This window comes from Podarcis pityusensis (genome assembly GCF_964106645.2).
Source record: "Podarcis pityusensis genome assembly, chromosome: 11".
Lineage (NCBI taxonomy): Eukaryota > Metazoa > Chordata > Lepidosauria > Squamata > Lacertidae > Podarcis > Podarcis pityusensis.
In genome coordinates this window covers 25,838,759-25,861,583 of record NC_138036.1, presented here as the reverse complement: position 1 = coordinate 25,861,583, position 22,825 = coordinate 25,838,759, and the positions used below count along the sequence as shown (strand labels likewise).

The 22,825-nt window shown below is 41.4% G+C and overlaps 1 protein-coding gene and 1 long non-coding RNA gene across 6 annotated transcripts in view; one reads left to right on the top strand and one right to left on the bottom strand.

Moving 5' to 3' along the window:
• LOC308458376 overlaps positions 1-12,413 on the top strand; it is a 43,848-nt gene extending 31,435 nt beyond the window's left edge. For 2 of the 3 annotated variants that reach the window (XR_013977308.1, XR_013977309.1), the window contains one exon: positions 2,997-3,399. This is a non-coding gene — a long non-coding RNA (uncharacterized lncRNA). Of the gene's footprint in view, positions 1-2,996; positions 3,400-10,612; positions 10,891-11,947 lie in introns of those variants that run through there. The other variant, XR_013977307.1, reaches the window with a different exon arrangement.
• Positions 3,531-22,825, bottom strand: part of CWC27 (CWC27 spliceosome associated cyclophilin) — a 111,517-nt gene continuing 92,222 nt past the window's right edge. For 2 of the 3 annotated variants that reach the window (XM_080972840.1, XM_080972841.1), the window contains one exon: positions 3,531-3,861. In XM_080972840.1, the coding sequence (XP_080828966.1) occupies positions 3,699-3,861 (163 nt within the window). In that variant the 3' untranslated portion in view covers positions 3,531-3,698. Of the gene's footprint in view, positions 3,862-13,239; positions 13,379-22,825 lie in introns of those variants that run through there. The other variant, XM_080972842.1, reaches the window with a different exon arrangement.

Genomic DNA, 22,825 nt, shown 5'->3' with positions numbered 1-22,825 from the left:
GCTCTGTCCCACAAGACTAGGGCCCTGCAGGACTTGATCTCCTTCCGCAGGGCCTGTAAGACAGAGCTATTTTGCCTGGCCTCAGTTTGAATGAGCCTGATCCTCTATTCCCTTTCCCCTTTCCTCTTCCATGAAGCAACCCTTTTTGGGACCCCACATTTACATTCTTCCCTGGTCTCCTTGCTGGCTCTAGTAGGACCAACTTGGCCAATTAGCCCTGGTGATCATTTGATGTCTACTGACTGGGTCCCCCCCCCCCATGACCCCTGAATTTTTTAATTTTATTGATATTGATGCTGCATTTTATGTTGTATTTTATGCTGTTTTAAAGTCACATTTTAATCAATGTTTTATATTTGCTGTTAGCCGCCCAGAGCCCGGTTTTTAAACTGGGAAGGGTGGGGTATAAATAAAATAATAAGAATAAGAATAATCTTATGAGATTTTTTGGCCCAGTGGAGCCCTTAAAAGCATCCAACAGTCTTAGTTTAAACACACACACTTTTTGGGGGGGAGGTGACTGTTTCCCTGGTAACATAGGAGCCAAGTCCTAGGGGCTGAGGTCCCTTTGGCCCCCTCAATAAAATATTTGAGGGGGTCAAGCCCTCCCAAAGTCAATGGGCATTGATATTCAAATGGTGCGTGTGCTGAATCTTGTGAGCAATGATCCCCATATTTTATCAAGTCAGCATACCTGCCTGGTAGTAAGCAGAACTCAACTGCCCTGCATATGTACCTGCAAGACCCCATCTTATTCCTGTATTTTATTTTATTTTAAAACTGTCATTCACCAGCAAATATAAAATTCACTATTGTAAACAATGTAATGATGATGATCTCTGAAACTCTGGAGAGACGCATCCAGTTAGTGCAGACAGGCAGTATTGACCTAGATGGACCAATAATCTTGATGGTGTATAGTAGCATCCTATGTCATCGGACTGCCACATCATTCACTGTTACTTGTAAGAAATTGTTTCTGGCCATAGCTCATAAATACAGCAATGGATATTGAGGTCTTCAGGATAATTGGTGAAATTTTATTTTCCATCTTCAGAGAGTAAAGTACACAAGAAGGGTGCCTGTGGAGGGCAAGTTGCTTTTAACTGTTAGTTCTAAAAATTAAGTTAGAACATTAGTTTTAACTAATTGCGAAATAATAATAATTGAAAAATGCATCTTCTGTTAACTCCTTTGTACCCCCACACATGAAATGGGGACAGTGACAACCTCTTACAAGGACTCTCTTCACACCTTCATTTCTCTTTCTTGTTATCTTAGAGAGATTACATAGCACATTTAAACAATATTCGGCACTAAACTGAACCACACCACTTGGAACCCTATTAACATGATGAGACAGTTTTATGTACATCACACGTCAGACCCTATCAAGAAACGTAGTTATCGTGGCTTGATAAAAGATACTATACCTTGTTGAACTCATTCTAAAAACAACACCAGTGAAGTTGCACTTCAGCTTTTAAAATGACCTTGGTTGATGCATCTTAATAAAGACCATTGGACTTCATGCATGCATGATTTATGTTGGGCCCAATCCACCAAATTGCTTTCCTGGAAAAGCCCCATTAAAAATGAAGAGGGGAAAGAAAGCACAAGGGCTCTTGTATGTAACATACTAGTTATGGTTGTGTTGCACATCACTGTATATCCACTGCGTGCTTACTGGAGTATTACGCATAGAAATATTTTGCTTAGTGCAAGGTACTGTTGGTTTCTAGGCATGTAAACATATCTGAAACAGGAGTAGGGGATAGTGCCTGATGATGTTGGGAATGTTTATCCCTAGGCAGGAGAAAGTGATAATATCCCTCTGTGCTGTTTGAAGGAGAGGGCCTTGTGGGGTGGGTGGCTCTCTGCTAGATGATTGGTTAATGCTGGCTGAGTGATGGGAGTTGTAGACCAAAACATCTGCAGGGCAGCAGGTTGGTTAAAGGTTTGCCAAGTACAGTCCTGCCAGAACTGACAAATTATTTCAGAAGAACATTAACAGGCAAACGTATAGGGCACTCTTGTCAGTGTGATTAAGAACACAGGATGGCTGACCTGAGAAGTGTTCAAGAACAAACATAAATCAAGATTGTAACAAGCATTCTTAAAAGCAGAATGTGGAAAACAACACAAATAAAAACTTTTGAGAAAAAATTGATCATATTATTATGAGAAAAACTAGGATAAAGAGGGGATAAACATCCTGCAAGAAGTATGAAAATGAATTTGGCCACATATTCCATAATGGAGTATGTGCACAAATCTGAAAGGATTTATAATTTATAAGGTTTTATAATTTAATATTTTGCTGTTATTTAAGACCTGCATCCATTCATTACATATTGTGGTGCAGCTAATATATGTTTGGAAATGTGGAACATGGAATGCTTCATAATTTTTGGTCCTGCTCCAAAATAATGACATTTTGGTGGACTATAATAAATGAGATCAAACTTATAACATGGTATGGTTTTCTGATAAGCTCATTAATTATACTATTTAGATATGTCAAGGATCTAGTTTTCCTAGTAGACATGAAATTGGTAACGGACTTGCTAACAACCAGATGCTTATGTAGCAATATGGTATTACTGGAGAAAATATGCTTAGACTTACAATTGAAAACTGGACGGTAACAATATGGAAAGGTATCTATAGTAAAATTCACTAATATTGTGTGAGGGAAGGCAGACAACTTGATCATTTAATTTATATAGCAGCTTTGTCATGTATTGGTATAATAAGAGAATATTTGACCATAAGTATTATTGGAAACTATTTAAATAATAATTGGTACATTTATTGGTGTGTGTGTGTGTATGGGTGTGTGTGTGAGAGAGAGAGAGAGAGAGAGAGAGAGAGAAGAGAGAATGCTGCTAATTCTGTTATGTATTTTTTATGTGGTGAAAATATTTTTCTCAAAGATTTGAAGCATTATGAATATTAAAAGTGTTTGATAAAATGTTGCCTTGTATTCCAAACAGGAATGCTTCCGTTCCGGGTTCCAGCCAGCCATGCCCCTATTCCGGATACCAGAAGCCAATAGAAGCTCAAGTCAAGTCAGTCAGTCAAGTAAGTCACTCCCTCTCTTTGTCTTTTACAACTGAGTCTCAACCATCTGCAGCTACAGAGCATAGCCAATTCTCATCGGGCCTTTTCTGGGGCTGAGGGTAGATTATGGTTTTCACATTTTTATTTCTTCAAACTTCAGAGTTTCCGTCAGCATGCCATTGCCCCCTCCCCTTTCTCAGTGGCCCTGTTTTGGCTCTGATTCTGTTGGCACTCACCACCTGAGTTTGCTATTAGAGGGAGCGATAACAACATTATCCCCATTTAGTACTGGCAAAACCTTTCGTTCCATATTCTGAAAAGATACTTTTCGGTATTCTAGAGAGATTGCAAATGCAGAACCCTCTACTTTAAGAATGCAACTACATAAACAGAAACTGAGAATGGAAAAGGAATTATTTATTCACAATAATTGCTCAGAATGATTTCAGGAAGCTTTTTTTTCCCCCACTTACATCAGAATTCACAAAACAAAGCAGATAGCACTGTTTCCAAATTTGACACCAGATTCCTTTTCACACCTTGTAAGTGATATATTTTGGGACACCAGCTACTACAGAGCCAGAACGTTTGTGCAGTCATTTTCCAAGCTGGCTCTGGAAAACTTTACATTCATTTCATCTCCTTGCCTTTTTCTCTCTCAGAATCTTTTTGCTTTCTTCCCTTCGTCTCTTATTAACTGGGTTCCGAGGATCATAAATTTCAAAAGTATCTTCATCTTGCACACTTGCATCTTTCACCTTTCTGGTTTTATCTTCAAAATGGAGCACGTGTGACATCCTGTTAAGAAAAAAGATAAGCACTCATTTTGTTGGCCAGGCTAAACTTAAATGTTTTGTAACCTGCTTTTTTATGGGAAATTAAACAAACATAGGAAAAATCTTATAATGAAACTGTTAATTTCCACATGTAAAAAGAGCATGATTTTACAAATAAGTGGGTTGGGGGGGGGGGAAACATATTCCTAGCAATGAAAAAGATAATCGGCTAATGTTAATAAGCATTAGCAGAGACGTTGCCTTAGAGATACACAATTAAATTATTTTTTCCGGGAAGTTTCCGTCAAAATAATAATGTGGGTAGTATACCATTTTATACTTTTTATTTTGATACTTTCCCTGTTTTTTGCCAATAAGCAGCCATAGTACAAAACAAAACCCATTTTTTAATTGTTGTATATTAACATAGTAGATGATAAAAGACATTCACATTGAAGTCATGACTAACCTAATTGATTTGCAATGTGTCCACTTTAAGCATGACTAAGTCTGGATGCAGCCCAAGCTACAAATTAATATATACACAATTTTTATTTTTTAAAAAAGAAAACCAAAAATATCAGGAATAGTGACATCCTTTTTATCAGCTTGGAATGTTTATCAACTTTCCTATTAATCACACTGTACTTTCCTAAGAATTATGTGTTCGGTATGGGTGGTGCAATAAAAAGGATGAACTCTATTGGAGCCTTTTTATAATCAGTCTGACTGCATCATAAGCCAAGTTTGTTATAAAGATGCATTTCATTCTATGATTAAGCACAGACATTGTTTCTTCAGTCAACTCTTTCTTGCTTGCATTATTTACCTGTCTTTACCAAGTTTGTATTAACTCCAGTTAATTAAATTTCCAATGATAATGGAAACTAGCAACATGGGTGGGAGTCTTAACTATCATGTTTGGCTCCAAATGGCAGGAAAGTCTGGAATGGCTCAACCTATCAACTCTGACCTTGTTAGTAGGTGAAACTCAGAGCAGAATGTTCCATGCTGTTACCCCACTGAAGAGGATACTCCTCCTCTTCCACTTTCTTGCTAATGACAGATCTAAGAATGTAGGGTTCCACTCACACCTATTGAGAAATCAAGGACTTTCCCACATCACAACATGTTGAACTGAATGTAGCTTTACTTAATGCCTTGAGGAGTAGCGTATTTTTCGCTCCATACGACACACTTTTTCCCTCTTAAAAACTAAGGGGAAAAGTCTGTGCGTCCTATGGAGCGAATGCGGGGGGGGGGGGGGGAGGCAGGCAGGAAAAGCCCCCAAGAGCCGCACACAAGCTTTGCGCGGCTCTTGCGGACTTTTCCCCAGGAGGGAGAAGGGACCGCCGCTCCCCGACCTGTTCTGGGGGCTGGGGAAACTTGGGCTTGCCCCACAAGCTCTGGGAGCAGAGGCAAGGCTGCCTGAAACCCCCTGAGCATAGCGGCAGTTCGCGCTGCGCTCTGGGGGTTTCAGACAGCTATCCGCAAGCCTTCGGAGCGCAGCGGGAGTTCTCACTGCGCTCCGAAGGCTTGCGAATAGCCGCCTGAAGCCTGGAGAGCGGGAGGGGTCGGTGCACACCGATCCCTCTTGCTCTCCTGGCTTCACTTTGCTGGAGAGGCGCTGCACAGTTTTCCCTCTCTGCGCAGCGCCCCTTCAGTGAAGCGGGAGGAGAAATGGAAGGGGCTCCGTTTTTCGTGCCGCTTCGCTGAAGGGGCACTGGGCAAAGAGGGGGAGAATTCCCCCCCCCGTCCTCCCCCTCCTATGGTCTGGCAGTTTTGCTTAGCGCTTTAGTGTTTCCCCACTGTGCTTTTTGTCTGTTTGGAAGACTGTGGTAAAGCAGGGTACAAATGCTTGAAATGAATAAAATTAAAATCCTGTGGATCTTTAGGACTAGAATTTTACAAGCAGACTGATGTCAACTAGACCAGCCTTTACCCCAAACTACAACTCCTATCACCCCAGTCAGTACATTAGCCCTTCCAGGGTTTGGACTCTTCTAGTGGACAAGATGTTGAGTGACAGCAGGCCAGGCTCTGGGGGGCTAATGGGAATTGTAGTCCAGAACACCTAACCTAGAGGGCACCAGCTTGGAGAAGGCTTCACTAGAATATGCTTTTGACTCAAAAAATATGATGCCACAAAACAAAAATAATTTGGGATGCTGGACAAGGAAGGGCTGGGTGATGTCAGGTTTGCAATGTATTGCTGGGCAAACATCGTTGATCTGGCAATAAAGCATGATGTTCAAAACCCTGCTTCCTACCACAGCACTGCAAGACGTTGGGGTGAAATTGCTGGGGCTTGCACACGAGTAGGAGAAGCATCAGGGCTGCTCAGCCGAAGGGGGGTGTGAAGCCTCTTGCCCCCCAGCTGAGGGAGCGCAGATGCTTCTCTGGCTGATGCGAACCAGTGGCAGGTTAGAGGCTCCATAAAACTGCTTGGCTGAGGCAAGGGCAGCTGTGTGCTCCTCAGCCAAGCAGTTTAAAAAAGAGGCGAGGAACAAGCTGTACTGGTGCCTTGCCAATGCAGCTTGTTTCTCCCTCTGTGCCAGTATGAGGGCAGAATGGGATGGCGGCTTCACTCAGCGGTATATTGCTGGTGGAACTGCTGCCACGCCTGAATCCCTTGGCTACCAGAACGCACTGGAGGGAGTCAAGCAGTGGCAGTTTCACTCGCAATATAGCACCGCGCGAAGCCGCCATCACGGTCTGCCCCGCATACTGGTCCTGGGCAATGTGTCGATACATTGCCCAGGCTTATTGGATAGCACTACTTTCTCCTGCATTCTTAACCAAGAATAATGAAACCATCAACTACAATAACAGGTGAAACATCCAAATACTCTACAGTGGTACCTCGGGTTAAGTACTTAATTTGTTCCGGAGGTCCGTTCTTAACCTGAAACTGTTCTTAACCTGAAGCACCACTTTAGCTAATGGGGCCTCCCGCTGCGGCCACACAATTTCTGTTCTCATCCTGAAGCAAAGTTCTTAACCCGAGGTACTATTTCTGGGTTAGCAGAGTCTGTAACCTGAAGCGTATGTAACCTAAAGCATATGTAATCCGAGGTACCACTGTATACACAAAATTTGATTCCCTTCCCTGATTTTTGTTGCTTTAACTTTTGTAATCTACTCACCTGCTGCCCCTATATGATTTTCTAATGACTATTAATGACTGTTTTTTTATGCTTTTAGTATTCTGTTGTAAGCCACTCTGAGCACCTTTTCTTGGGCAGGAAAAAAGCCTATGCGTTTAAATGTAATTTTCAAAGACATCTTCAGAGCTTCACAGTCGGCGGAAAGTCCTACTTTGAGCAATGAGACTTTCTCCCAAGCAGCTGTGTGTTAGTAAATAAGGCAGTAAGGAAGAACATGCAATAGGTAATGGAACAATTAACATATATGACAGCTCTGTGATCACATACATCCCTTGTTTTATCTGAAAGCAAAAGTACACTACAAATGATTACAAAAATAGTTCCATCTGTTTTTCTTTCATCCTTCTTGAAAGGAGGGAGCGGGAAGGGATTTGAGCAACAGACCAGTTGTGATTCCCAGCACAAATTCCTGCGCCGTGTGCCTCCATAAATCACTAATTGTAGTGAACTGAAAGCATGCTGAAATTTTACAATCTCCTATGAGAATACATATCCAGACTTGTTATAGAGTTGTTTCCAGTATATAATGCCCTGATATTTTAAAATATTGTTGGAGGATGAACAATTTTAGTACTGTGTGTTGATTTACTGCTTCTAGCTATTTTATGGCAACTTTGCATTTTTAACTTGTAACTTAACAGTTTTTACAACATCAAAGTATCTTTAAGTTAAACAAATAAATTAATGAACAAACACACCAGTATCCTAAGCATTTGTTTCATCAATCACATCCAGCATTCAGCACTATTTCTTTTCTTACACTGTGTTTGGTCTAGTGTAGCTATCACGTAACAAAAACACCGGTTGTCAAATACGCCTGTGGTCCCAGGGGGTGCAGTGTCGCAAGGAACAAAATTATTTAACTGAGGGAGGACTTGGCTACCTCTCTCCCCTTTGGTTATAATATGGGGGAAAGTTCCACATTCTGCCTCCTCAACAAATCCAGGAGCTAGCGAGATGGAAATGTACATACCTTCTGCAGCAGATGCCTGGGCTTCATGTTTTGGGATTCTTGCCTTAAATTAAACTGATCTAATACATCAAAGATTAGTTCAGAATGAAAGCAGGCATCTAATACTGATTTAATTCTCTGTGACCACATGGGGGAAGATAAGATGCCATCATTAGACTACTTTACATTTTTTTAATGGACTATTTAAAATAAAAATAGTCATAAAAGCTTTTCTAAATAATAATAATAAAAAAATGTTTTCCCCACCCACTGAAAAGTAGGTTTGCAGCCCTTCCTAGGTGCCACCAGTGAAAAGGCAACTGTTTGCAACTGCCAACTGGATAGTTGCTAATGACAGGTCAGGGAGCAGTGCCACTTATATCAGTCTCAAGGCTTGAGAGGTTCTGTGTAACCACATATGGTCTTAAGATAGTGCTGGACCATTGAAATAAGCTCCAAATGCTTAAATGAAGGAGAACTGAAACAGATAGTTTACCTGACAGTTAGAAAGAAAGATCAGATTCACAGAGGCAGAAGGAGCAGACGATGGGAGGGAGCAGACATAATAGGGAAGCAAAGCAACAATTTCTTCCAGTGGGTCAGAGTAATCAGCATAAGTGGTGAAACTCCATGCTGTCTACATTGACTATAGGTGGAGGTGGATGGTTCTCAACTTACTATCCAAAACACAGACAATGAGAGCAGACAGGATGAGTTATACATACCTTAATGGTTGTCAGTTAATTTTGTAACCAATTCTGCTTTATACTTTGAGAATGACTGTTGTAGACTATCCCTTCCTTTATACTCTCAAGTATATAGAGACTGGTTGCTGAAGGCTTCAGAGGAATTGGTGATGGATATAACTACCGAATGCTTTGGCTCTGGTCACCCTCAGCATATTCATGACCTCAGCTTGCACTCTCTTGCTAATGCTCTTCTGGGCTCTGGCTGAACATTAAACACACATGGATGACAGAACAGAATCCAGTGCAGTCTTGCATATCCGAGGCCTTGCAGCAGACCTGACCTTTTTAAGGGGCGTTAATTAGATGCCCTCCATCCTCCAATTTTGAAATATTTTAGAAAAGACATCAACAAAGCCCTGAAATTTCAGAAGAACCCTGTTTCCAGTCACCAAGACAAGCTAGTCTGAGCATTTGAGAGAAATGGGCGCTAACACAATCATATTGTCAGGAGGAGGCAGAACCTTAGCCAACAGATTGCTCTAATGAAACTACAAAGGTTGTCTACAACTGAAGAACAAAAGTTTTGACCATTCTATTTTGCATGTCCCCAAAGTATATTGAAGTTGAAGGCACAACCACAAGTGCTGCCTTAACAAACGGATGCATGCACAAAGTAAAGGCTGGTTAGAAATATGCCCCTTGTACAATGCCAGGATAAACATCATAGGCTGAAGAGATAGTGAAGAAAACATACAAATCACTTCCATATTTAAAATCAAATTAGTTTAGAATGATTAATCATATTGCAAAGCACACCAAAGACATGACTATTGTAAATAATCACCACTGTATTTTATATGGTATGTCGGGTTCACCCTTTCAGTATAGCTGAAAGAGGAAACAGCTGGCTTTTTAAACTTTCTGACAGCTGTTGCAGTGACTTCCAAAAATACATTAAAAGAATTTCCAAGCTTTGACTTTCAAAGCTTTATTTGTAAGGTAGAGCTTAACTATGTCACAGAGACCTTTATTTGTTTCGCTGCTAATATTCCATCTCTACAATGTGTATTGTTAAGTAATGAATTACTTTCATTAAAAACTCCGAACATTACACCCCGATTCTACACATCTTGGAACCAAATCCCCATGATTTCAGAGAAATCTGTTTCCCAGCTTGCAAAGGGTGACTATCTAGAACCCTAAGTCTAGGAAAGGAACTTATTACAAACGATGCATAAATTGAAGTGTGTCTGTTTCCTATGGCCAAGACAGTTTTAAAAACCTGGATGAATTTAAAGCTGGTTGGCATATCCGCTGCATGTGTGTTGCAGGGCGCCAGGTGCCCTGGGGATCTAATCAGAAGCCTTATGAACCAGGCAATGTTCCTTCCTGCCGCACTAGCAGGGCTAACTGGTCAGAGGAGGGAACTTGAGACCAGCCTTTCCCAGCCCGGCGCTCTTCAGATGTTTTGAACTACAAATCCCAGCAGCCCCAGTCAGTATGGCCAATGGGCAGGAATGATGGGAAATGTCAGTCCAAAACTTCTGCAGGACACCAGGTTGGGGGAGGTTGCTCCATGCGCTTGCCATCCCTTGACCAAGTCATTATGTTTGGCCTTCTGACACACGTGTGAGGGAGCAGCAGAAATGTGCTCTTTGCTTTATAGTGCTCTCAATCTGCCATCTCAAAAAGGGCAATAAAAGCATATGCCTTTAAACCTTAGAACATTCCAGAAAAGGCTGTGAATCACTGTCTTTGAAAAGTCAGGACCGCAAAAAACGACAGAGAGAAAATGTTGCAACACTTCTCCCCCATTTGCCCCAGAACGGCAGTGCACAAAGCAGGCAGGCAGACAAAACAGATGAGTGAATCCACCGATCAAAGCAACAAAGGTCTCCTTCCCCAGGAAAAGAAGTGTTAGCTGTTCTGGAAGAATGAACTCACTGGCACTCTTTTCATTTCCAGCAGAGTAGCGGGTGGCACAGGAAGAGGAGAGACAGATGAGAAGCAGAGGAGACCAAGAAGACAAATAAATTGCAGAAGAAGTATAAAGAATGGAAAGGGGAAGAGGGACAGAAAGGAAATGACCAAACAGAAAAGAAAAATGGGACTATTTTTGATCCTAAGCTATGTTAGACATGTCTAAACCCACTGAAATTGGTTCAGATGTGCCAGCTCTGCACCATGCAGAAAGTTGGTAACATCAGGAGTGAAAGAGAACCACTACGAATTACCAGTTAAAGGTTAGTCAAAATTGCACCCTTTGCTTCGATCTGATTAGCCTACTCTGTGCACATTAGAAAAACAACAATGATTTGTTTCTGCTGAATAAATTAGTAGGTTAGGAGTAAACTAAAAACTACACTGAATGAGATTGCTGCTACTTGGGTGCTTCAAAGCACAGCTGCTTCATATAGAAGAGGAATTCAAGTTGTTGGCTTTCCTGCTGGATGGTTTGACTGAAATTTTGAAATTGCAGTCCTTGCTTGCCACTTAGTGGAGAGCTCATAGGATCAGGCCCAGAAAGCACTAGGCCTTCTAATATCACACATCTACTGCCAGTGCACCCCACACCCTCCTTTCCATTTCATTTGACCTCCTAAAGTGCACCTCCTGTAAAAGCCTCAGCAAAATTAAAGAAAGCTCTGCAATGACAGTACTTGGTGGATTGCAACTGTAATCTCCAAGTGCAAGCCCTGCAAATCTTAAAGTGTACTTTAAAAGCCTAGTGGGAGTATTTAATCAATCACAAGAGAGGGAGACTTTGGTACAAAACCATAACTGTGATAAAACGGCTAATTAGTAGATGCAATGGAAGAAAGATGGATGTACTGTCTCTAAATTCCAAACAATAAAACTAATTACTGGAGAGAATGCATAAACAATCTCTCAGGGCCTAAATGAGGTCCCCCACAAGGTAACAAATCTCCTTAACTCTGAAGCAATGAGTGGATAAATACATTCCTGATTTACAAATGTACTCAAATACTGTATTGTATACTCAAAGGGAGGTAGCAGGTATCACAGCCTCTAGACAGAACAACCATTTCATTGTCACCTGGCAGACAAAGGAGATGCAAGATTTCATTGCTGGAAGGAAGAACTAACAACTCACCACTGGTTCTTGTTTGGTGGTTTGTTTAGCTAGGTTCTAGAGCACTTGTGTCACTGTTGTTATTTTAATAGATTTCTTACATGTCACAATTTTTAAAATGCAGTATTACAGTAAGTTTTAAATTTAAGAATTCACCACTGGAAAAATAGGATGGGTCCTAATGTCTGTCTGTCTGTCTATCTCAGGTGTCAAAGGCCCAGGTAAAGAGACATATGCTTCAGCATATGCTAAAAACTATACAATGAAGATGCCAGATGCCCGTCTGTGGGAAGGGAACTCCACACCTTAGGGCTGCCACTGGGAAGCAGGAAGTATTTCACAAATCTGTGCCTAAAACGCTTAAAACTTTAAACACTAATGTGAACACCTTGAACTTGGTGGGCCAGGAAATGAACCGGCCACTAGTGCAGCTGTTATAAAGTAGGAGTTATGTAAGTTAAAAATGGAAGCCCAGCCAGGAGTCAGCATGTAAGCTGAGTGTGGGGAAATTCAAGCTTGCCTGGAAGGTTTCCGCTTCCTTAAAAAGTGTCTCACATAAGCCAGCATCAGAAAGCAAGGATTGCCAGTTGACCTTCCCTGACAAGCACCAGAGGATCATCTTTAGAGTGTTAATGTGAGAGGGAAAGCAAATCAACAAAGGGTGCCAACCAAGTAGAGTGACCATGATTGGGTGCTTAACATGAGGCTCAGCACAAACAACCAGGTATTTTGCACCCTTACATTGCCCAGTTAACTAGTGACCACTTGGTCACTTACTCCCTTTGAGCCAAAACTGTTTGGACTTTGAGCAAACATTTCAAGCCTCTGGAACACTGAACACAAGTTCAGTGGTTACACTTTCCTGCCTTCTTCCTGTTTGGCCAGGGCTCCTAAGTTAATAATAATAATAATAATAATAATAATAATAATAATATTTATACGCCACCCATCTGGCTGTGTTTCCAGTAACACACACACACACACACACACACACACACACAATTCGACAGATAAGGGCCAAAGTGTAGTGTTCCTGCTTTCAAATCTGCTCTCATTATTATGGGATCTTTACATTTAATTCTAGGTTAGTTTCTATAGGAAACTAAAAGTAACACATACATAGTCTGTCTGTAAAGCACAAATGAACATCTTGACCAGGAAGGTGTGGCCAGTGGAATTCACAGAAGGCCTTCTTCAGCCTCTCCTACAGGGGAACAGAACCACCAATTAAGTTGATCAAAGCCTTTCTTGACAGGAAGGGCCACTTTGAGAGGTGAATAAAGCTTTGAAGATTACATTTCTATAAGAGGGATGGGGGTTAGATGTGTTTTGGAGAGCCCGACTTGTAATCTGCATGATACAATGACCACTTTGCAATTTAATGAACTAGCTTGGTCAATTAGAATAGAATGGAATGTACTTACAGTGAAACCCCATAGATACAGGTATACGATTTACAAGGCTCATTTCTGGTACAGTAACTGGCCTTAATTCTGTGTCTGACCAGAGCAAAGGAATGGGCCAGACCTGCCAGCAGAATATGTGCTCTTACTACAGTGGCTCTTTTCCCTCTTGGCCACAATTTCAGGGGGAAAAATGCTTGCGCCACACCAAATTTTTAATTGATAAGAAATACACTGGAAAACAAAAAGAAATAATTCCTAGCAATACTTGATTTATAGCACAGAACACAACTACTTTATAATATGATCATGGAACATCCAGACAGTATAACACAACGCAACTACGTAAGAACATGAGTCATTCCCATAATTTAATTATAAATGAGCATCTTGTATACGTACCTTAAGTATACAAACTCAATGACAGGCGTGAGCTTGTTTTTGCTGGGTAATCTCATTTATATTAGGTCTAATTTGAGACAAAAACCCTCTCATCTCCTCATTAACACAAAGAAGCCTTTCTGTTTTCTGATCTTTCTTATTTGTCAGAGTTGAAAATCCCTGTTCACAACAATATGTCGTGGAGAACTATAGAAGAATAGCCAATGCTCTTTAAGAGAGTCGTGGATATTGTTTCTGGTTGTATATCCTATACATATATTTCTATTCTATACTATACTATACTATACTATACTATACTATACTATACTCCTGAAATGTTTAAATATTTTTTTGATTGTCCTTGAATCTTCCTGCCAGTTGTGGCTCACATCCTCCCCTGCCACACCCTTTGAGAACCACTCTCTTACTCCACGGCAACAGCACCATCCCTTTCTGAAAGGGATGTGAAGGAGCAACAGAATTACAGGCATGAATAAAGCTGGTTTATGCTGAGCCAGACCTTTGGTCCATCCAACCTAATCTTGTCTACAATGACTTGCAGTGCCATTCCAGTGTTACAGGCTTTCCCAGCCCTACCTGGAGAGGCCGGGGATTGAACCTGGGACCTTCTGCATGCAAAGCAGATGCTCTACCACTAAGCTATGGCCCTTCCCTTTTAAATAATGTTGTGATGCTCTTGCCGTGTCCAGCTGAGTTGGGCTGAGGAGCAAGCACCAAAGTGCAGCCTGCCTCATGCTGCTTGTGCATGTCTCTTCTGATGTAAACACTTGCATCTATGCACACGGCTTCATTGTTACATCCGGTCACAGGCCAAAGGGCATTTAAGCAACTAAACCCCCATCATCTCCAAGCAGAAATCAGGTTGATAACTTATTTGCTTTGTAAAGGAGCTTCCACATATTTATCTCTCCCCCACCCCCAGTCTTTTAAGAGGCCCAATGTGGTCATTTTGCTCTTAAAACATTCTGAACGACTTGTCTAGTGGGATATTAATGTGTCTATGAAAAGCCAAGCTACCAGAACTCACAGCACTGACATACTGCTACTTGGAAGGGGGGGGGAAGCAAAACGCCGACTGGGTTTTGCAATAGCATCAGAAACACAGACATATAAAACCGTTATGATTTATGTTTCCAGTATTTCCACTGTGCAAGGCACAGACATGATGCCTTTGTTCTATTGTTTACAGGAACAGTTCACACATACACTGTATTTAAAACATTTCCCAAAACTGCTGAAGAAACATACTTCAAATGTTTTGATAAAAGAAGATTAACCAAGTGTTTCAAAAAGAGAACATACCAGTACTGCAAACGGATAGGAGACATGATAATGTGAAGGCCAGATGTCATCCCAGACAGCACAATGATGTACACAATGTTACAAAGCGGGTCTTATAAGATACAGGAACCTCCTTACTAGATCAGATTAATAATTCAATTAGTCTACAATCCTAGTTGTGGCTCACATTCTTAAGGTATTCCGCTGACCCCAGACCTCAGAGCACGTTTTACACAGTAAGAAAAGTTCAGAGTAGCTGGGGAAAAAACCCTAAATGGTACCAGAAGTATAACAGAGGAATGACTGAAAACCTCTTCTCAAGCAGACAATAATGAAGAGAGACCAAGTTCTTCAATCAAAATTTTATCTAGTGTAGTCAGCTCTGGCTTTTATGTCTGGGCTGGAAAAATCCTAGATGTCTGGGCATGGAGGTGCCTACATATGTGATGCTGGGGCCTAACGTTTGAAATGATTTCCCAAAGGATTTCTTAGAGAACGCGTACATAACCACATAGGGATTGAGTCACATTTCTTGGGCATCACAGAAGTGACCTGGCACAAAGGCATGTTGTACCTTGAGGGTGCAATCTGACAAGCACTGCATTTTTTCCAGCCCCATCTACTCCCCATGGAAGAAACAGGAGAAATACCGTATTTTTCGCCCCATAGGGCGCACCGGCCCATAGGGCGCGCCTAGTTTTTTGGGGGGAAATAAAGAAAAAAAAATATTCCCCCCCCCAGGCACGGGGCTGGGGCAGGGGAAGCCTGAGCTTCCCCCGACCCCAGCCCCCAGAACAGGCTGCTCTCCGCAAGCTGTGGGAGCCCGGCGGGAACTCCCGCGGATAGCTTCCTGAAGCCTGGAGAGCGAGAGGGGTCGGTGCACACCGACCCCTCTCGCTCTCCAGGCTTCAGCGAAAGCCTGCATTCGCCCCATAGGACGCACACACACTTCCCCTTCATTTTTGGAGGGGAAAAAGTGTGTCCTATAGGGCGAAAAATACGGTACTTGGTAAATTTTTTTCTCCTAGAGGTATTTTCTAGCCACTCAGTGGGGACTGGAAGCACCATAGCAGTGACCCAGTAAGTGGAAGTCCTCTATGGGGTAATATGGCTGATAGGAACTGGTGCAGCTATGGCATGGGCTTTGCAGTCGACACCTGGAGGGGGGCCCTCTGGCCCTCCACATGCTGTTGGTCTTCAACTCTCATCAGCCCCAACCAGCATGACTTAATGGTTAGTAATGATGGGAGCTGTAATTTGGCAACATCCAGCACACCATGGATTCCTCATCCTAGGTCTGCACAATTAACACTCTGAAATATGCAGGTGCAGGTGCCTATGTAAAACAACAACAATAACTGCTTATTTCCCCACAATCCCACTTTGAGCATTTCTGCACACAGCTAGGAAGTTCATCTTGAGGTATAAAGCCAATAAATCTTTCATGATTACTTCAAAAGCATTAAGATTTCTAGTTTGTTCACAAACTGCTACACATCTCTAAATTATCTCAATGGGGTTTCATCTTTGCATCTGCTAAGCAGACAAGCTGCAGAACCCAAATGGTCAGGTGCCTGGCTCAAACAAACACACACTAAAAAATATGTAAGAGAAATGTCATTTCTTCTGAAACATGAAACTTCTCAACAGTAAAAATTACAACTCTGGCAGAAGAAGCTATTGGACATTATGCAACACGCCCCGCGCGCCCCCAGACAGGAATTAATCAAGACTTTGACCACTGTCCACAAATGTGATTAAGAAAGTTGCTTAATGCATACTTTTAATTAACTTGAGTTGAGAACATGCAAGGGGAGAGTTAATTAGAAAAAATGACTACACTAGTGAAGCTTATCAGCTACTTATCAGCTACTTATTATTTATCAGAATAACTTTCAGTAAATGGTATGACATACTGTACAAAATCGTGTTCAAATCCAGTTTGAGCTCTTTGATAAAATATATCCGGACATGAAGACCTAGGTTCAAATCTCACTTCAGATATAAATGCATGAGGTGGACTTGGGAAATCATCATCTATTTGGCCTTTTAAAAAAATGTGAATAACACTGGTTATTCCGCAGATAAAACACTGCATGTTTCCCTGTCTATAGATTATTGTTATTGCCATTTTATTAATCTTTTATATAAGGTGACGTAGAGGGAACCCCTAGGCTGAACCTCTGTTGGAAGGAGCACCTACTCCTATTTTACTCTGCCTGCTCTTCAAGATTTTCTTCTGAGGCCCTTCTCCATGTACCTCTTCCATCAGAGATAGAAAAATCATCTAAACATTGGTCTCCAGCAAATGGGTTGAGATGCATGACCGGGCTGCAGCCTGATCTAACATGGGACACAACCGGAGCCCAACCACCATAAAAACACATGACAATTTTATATATATATATATGTGTGTGTGTGTGTGTGTGTGTGTGTCCCCAATCGCATGTTTGGGCTAAAGGTGGGTCCCAAGTCTGAAAAGTCTGATCTAAAAGGACTTCCTTGCCAGTGGTGTCTGAGTTATGAAATGACCTCTCCAAACAGAATGCCTGCTATCATTTAGGTGTCAGAAAAAACACTTTTATTTAACCGAGGCATTTTAATATATGTTATTAATTTAACTGAGGAAGAGTTAGTCTTACTTGCTGTTTTCTTGTTTTAACACATGTTTTTATTTGTTTTATGCTGTACGTGACATCTGATATGATGAAGGGTGGTATAAAAAATATTTTAAATCAACCAAATAATAATGAAAATCATGCCGGGACAGAGCAACATAATAATAAATATGAATGAAGTAGTTAGACTGTTCTGACTTATCAGCAAGTCCAGGCTTTAGGAATAGTGCTTTTAGTGGATGATTGACAAACTGGAAAAATGTTCAGAAAGCAACTAAGAAGGCAAAAAAAATTGAATGCCAGACTTATGAGGCAAGGCCGAAGGAACCGGCTATGTTTAGTCTATAGGAAAGAAGGGAAAAGGGGGGGGGGGGAGAGAAAAGCTTAATTATACTAGTAAATAATGGTTCGATTTTTATCCATGATGAAATTCAAATAAAGTGTATTAATCAGTTTCATCAATCACTAATGTGTGCACATGGAAATGTAACTTTGTAGAAAAATTACTGGCAGAGCAGTTTGATTTATTCCTAGTTTTGCCTCTTACTCTATACTCTCTCTAAGAAACACCAATTGCCTAGACTGGAAAAATGCCCTTTAGAGCTGGGCTAAAATACAGAAATCAGAGTCAAGCCTGTTCTACGGATAAGCATGTTGCAAAAATGATGTTCCAAGGAACCTTGAAGTGTCTCAAGAGACGGTGAAGTTTTTCTTAATGATAAAATGTGAGGTCAAGGTGCCCAAGGGACAGTTTGTTCACCATTACAGATCTCTTGCTATGGTGAAGTGTAGCTTTAAGGTAACTGTAAGGGCAAAAGGGAGACCTGCATTCTGATTGTTCCATCTGCTTGCCCACACTGCATGCTGTTCTGGTAGTTCTTCAGACCCCGCCCCCCCGCAACCAATTTGTGAAGGGCTCCCTCTAGTGCACATACTCGCTTGAATCTGGCCCAAGTTATTAGCAATTACATAGGGCCTTTTGAGAGTGCATTGGGATTTCCATATATCATTCCAGCAATCCTTACAACCACTCTATGAGGAAGGTCAGCACCATTATCCTCATATTTAGATAATGCTAAGGCATAATCCAGTTGAACAGAGCCATTAGGCCCCAGCTCCAACATTTCACACCTTCCAAGGACCCCATAAAAAGTTAAGTAAGTAAATTTTTATTTATACCCTGCCCTCCCCAGCCAAGAATGGGCTCAGGGTGACTAACATCAAATACATTAAAATACAATCGAACAATTGACTAAAATATAGCTTAAAAATTAGAATCAGGATAAAATTAAATGAATGCAGGGAACCTCAAGTATTCATCAGGGCCTGCTATCCATGTTAGTCCCACATGAGCTGATAAAAGGGCCAAAGAGGTAACTTACAGGGTCCCATAGAAGGGGTCAAACTGGGCCTGGGACATCCCATTTTCTTGTGCAAGATCTTGGCGGCCATTTTGTGTGCCGTGACCTTGCACCCTCTCACACTGTGCTCTTGTCCTGATAAAGCACTTTTTCAGGGCCGCATGAGATCTCGCCTCCTAAAAGCACTTTTTCGGGGCAAGAGTGAGGTACAGGTCGAGTAACTCACCCGAGAGCGTCCGGGAAGATGTGCATCCCAGTTTTGTGTTAGAAAAAGTTGGAAGGTATGTCCTTCTGGTATCAGCCAACTAGCCACAAGAGGATTAAAATTGGAATGGAGAACTTGTAGCCCTCCATATGTTGTTGGACTATGACTCCCACCAGCCCCTGAGCAGGGGCTGAGGAGATTTGGAATCTAACAGCATCTGGAGGGCTGCTGGTTCTCCATGTCTGGACTAAGGAAAATACAAAATATGCAAAAATTGTAGGGGCCTCAGTTGGTTACAACAGTGACCCAAGCCAATTGCATTTGTGAACCGTATAATAAAGGGTCTTCTTCTTAATGTTGGGTGACAGGGTAAAGACATCTATTTGGGCTACCAAACTCTCAAGGACCCAAATACTTGCATGCTTGTGATAAACTCCTGGTATCCTATGACTCATTGTAACTTGTTATGCTTATGTCCTGTTCTTCCAAGGAATTCAGCTCAGTGTGCATGGGGTCTGTTTTATTATTTGCTCATGTAATGGAGCTATCTATTTTGTTGCACTGTTTATGACTCATGTTTTGATGCCTTAGTGGGGAATTAAGATCTTAGGTTGTCACCCCATCTCCAAGATTTTGTCAGAGCTGGAAATAAATTCTTAATCTGACTTTTCATACAAAGTTTAACTTGTAATTATTATAACATTTATGAGCCCTTGGAAATTTTTATTCAAGCCAGAAGAAAGGTCCTTAGCATGTAAATGCTTTAGGAAGCATTCAAAACTCAAGCACATCTAAGTTTGGAATGCAGACATTGAACAGCCTGATGCTCAAAGACCAGCCAGAGAATGCATTTAACTATCTTGCTTCAAATATTAACTCAGGTTGTGCATGCTTTTGAAATGGCTGGAGTAATCACTTCCAGAGTGGAATATGTTTATATAACAGTCACCCAAACCAACTTAATCTGGATTTAAACAGAAAATTAAGCCCCATCATCAAAAATATTTAACCACCTAGCAGACAAGAACTAAGTCCATTGCATTAAATTGTCAAATTGGGGCAAGACTGTGCTGGATGAAAGCTGTACTCTCTCCTCAAAATGGAGAAAGAAGGAAAGCCGATATTCACAAATGGGGTGCATTATATATATATATATTTCTTTACAAGAAGGCAAGGAGGACATATTGAAACACCTTAGGAAACTCTCAGCCCTCCTTATGCAATGGATCCTAGGTGGAAAGAGTAGCGTGTTTTTGTTCAATGCACATTATTTTCCATGTGTCGTTTGCAGAACTAGATTTTTCACCCTATGCCTACATAGATAATCACTGTTAAGTTTTTTGTCTCTCGTCTGGAGTTTGCTGTGTCTGAATTTTTATACTCTAGGTGTCATTAGAATTTCCAGTTTCTTTCTATTTATTCATCTTGGCTAAACATATGCAACACTGTTAGTAACACGCTACCAGTGAGATCATAGAACTGTAGCGTTCAAAGTGACCCAACCCCAATCTAGTCCGACCCCTTGCAATGCAGGAACCACTGCTGTCATTATGACTGGTGGTGTGTTTGTGTAGAGAATGAGAGAGATCTGTGGGAGTAGAGGAGAGACACAATGGTTTGAGTGGTGGTGACATATGACAGAGTCTTCTCTGTAGTGGCCTCCATGTTATGGGATTACCTCCCCTCTGAGGTGCAGCTGGCATCATCAAGATGCACTTCTTTACCTAGGCTTTTGTATGAATTGATATCTTTCCTCCTTCTGCACTGCTGTGCATTACTGCTCTCCTCTCCTATTACTCTGATACTGGTTGTTTTTGTGATTTTTAATTTTATTTTAGTAACCCTATCGTACATTGTACTTAATTTAACTGTGATCTTTCTATAACCCAGACTAGGACCTGTAATTCCAAACAATAGGGAAATAAACATTTTTCTTTAAGTCTTTGTGATAGATATGACATCCCTATTGATGGAGGCAGAGTCACTTGATAGCAAGGATGATGGATTATAACACCGTCCCCAAGTGCAGTATAGTACTTTACCCAATTTGAATGGGTAGAATCCAGTAATGTGTGCTTGTGGACACTATTGGGATGGAGGCTAAATCTTTGCTTCTGTGCATGGTGACTCCGGTACCTGGGATGAAGAATAGGACAAATGCATCTTGGATTCCTTTGCTTGCTTTGTTCTACAGAACTCAATGAGGGGCTCTGAAGACTGAGCCAGACTCTAGCTGCATAAATTCAACCACCCTGGGTTGGACAGAATTCAGAGGGTTGGCGTGTGGATACATGCATGACTATGCCAAGCAGAGGGTTTCAGAAATCATAGAAAGCTTTTCCTAGTGAAGAAATAAATGAGTCTCATCCTTCCAAGTGGTTGGGAAAAAACAATGGCGAATTGAAAGGCAGGCGTTTGCTCTTGCACTCTCTCTGTCTTGGCATTTATGCACATCTGCCATCACCACCACTACCTATGAAACATATGTGAGGAGCCTGCAATGCTTTTTGATCTGCATTTATTCATCAAACTCATGAAACATGCTGTTCACGAGCCAATGAAACTGAATCTTGTGGGCACCCCCATTGGAAGCTCTTTGGGAAACTGAGTGACTGTCCTTACTTTATCCCCTGGGACACGTTAAGAAAAGAAAAGAAAAGAGATGGAAGCTTTGGAAGAAAAATCCAAAGGCAAGTCAAAAGCACCTCGTTAATAATGGTCATGAAAATAGTTGAGTGTCAAATTTATCAGCACTGAACACCTCAACTTAAGCAGCTGCCAAGAAAAGATGAGTAAAAGCGGCAACTGTGATTTCCATGCCAAAACTAGGTTTGTCCTGCAGAAGGGGTCTGCGAAGCTTTGCACGAGGCTCCATCAACAACCCTGCAAATGCCCCGTCAGCGTTTACGACCTGCGCTTTATATGCACTTTACGTTCTACATCCCGGGTTTGTGGAGGGAAGAGAATGATCGCTGCAGAGCTGCTGCTGAGCTTCAGACGACAGAGATATGTCCCAACAAGAGTTTCTGAACTTTAGAACAAAACTCTATACTATCAAGCACGCCTTAGATCTTTTAACAACACTTCCCCAAATGCCTTGTAAAACAGTAAAGTCTGGTTGTAATTATCAAGCACCATACACACACTGTTTACAGTAGAGTTGTAATTTTTTAAAAATGTTTTTGCACAGAGAAGTAAAATACTTCTGAAAAGTACCCAAGCGTCTACTGTGTTCCATGCCAACAGGGCAATTCAGCCAAAAATGCAGAGAGGGGAGAGATTGCCAAATAAAAGAAAATATAACAAATTGGTAATGGCTTCTATCTTGACAGAAAATGAAAATTATACCTCAATGTGTGGCCACTCATGTGGACACATAAGAATGTCTTACAGGCAATCATTTTACTTCAGATAACACACCCTGACAGTGGTGCACGGCATACTGGCTGGCTTTCACTTTCCATAAAAGCAGCAACCGTAACCTATAAAATGGTCTAGGAATCATATAATTTATGCATATCCCACATGCATGCACACTCACACAATATTTATAATAAATCATCTCAAGCACACTGCTGTATTATGAGGGGTGGGTTGGAAGTCAGCACTAAAAATTCCTTCAAAGTTGCCACAATTGGATCCAGCCACCCAATCTACTTAAAGGCACTGAAAAGGGTGGGGTGGGGGAGAAGGGTCCAAGTCCAAAAATATTTTTTGTCCTCCAAACTAATCCCCCAACCATGAGATTCTTTGCACTTTTTATAGTCTTAAGGTTATTGAGATTCTGAATGTCAAAATCTACAAGCCGCCCACT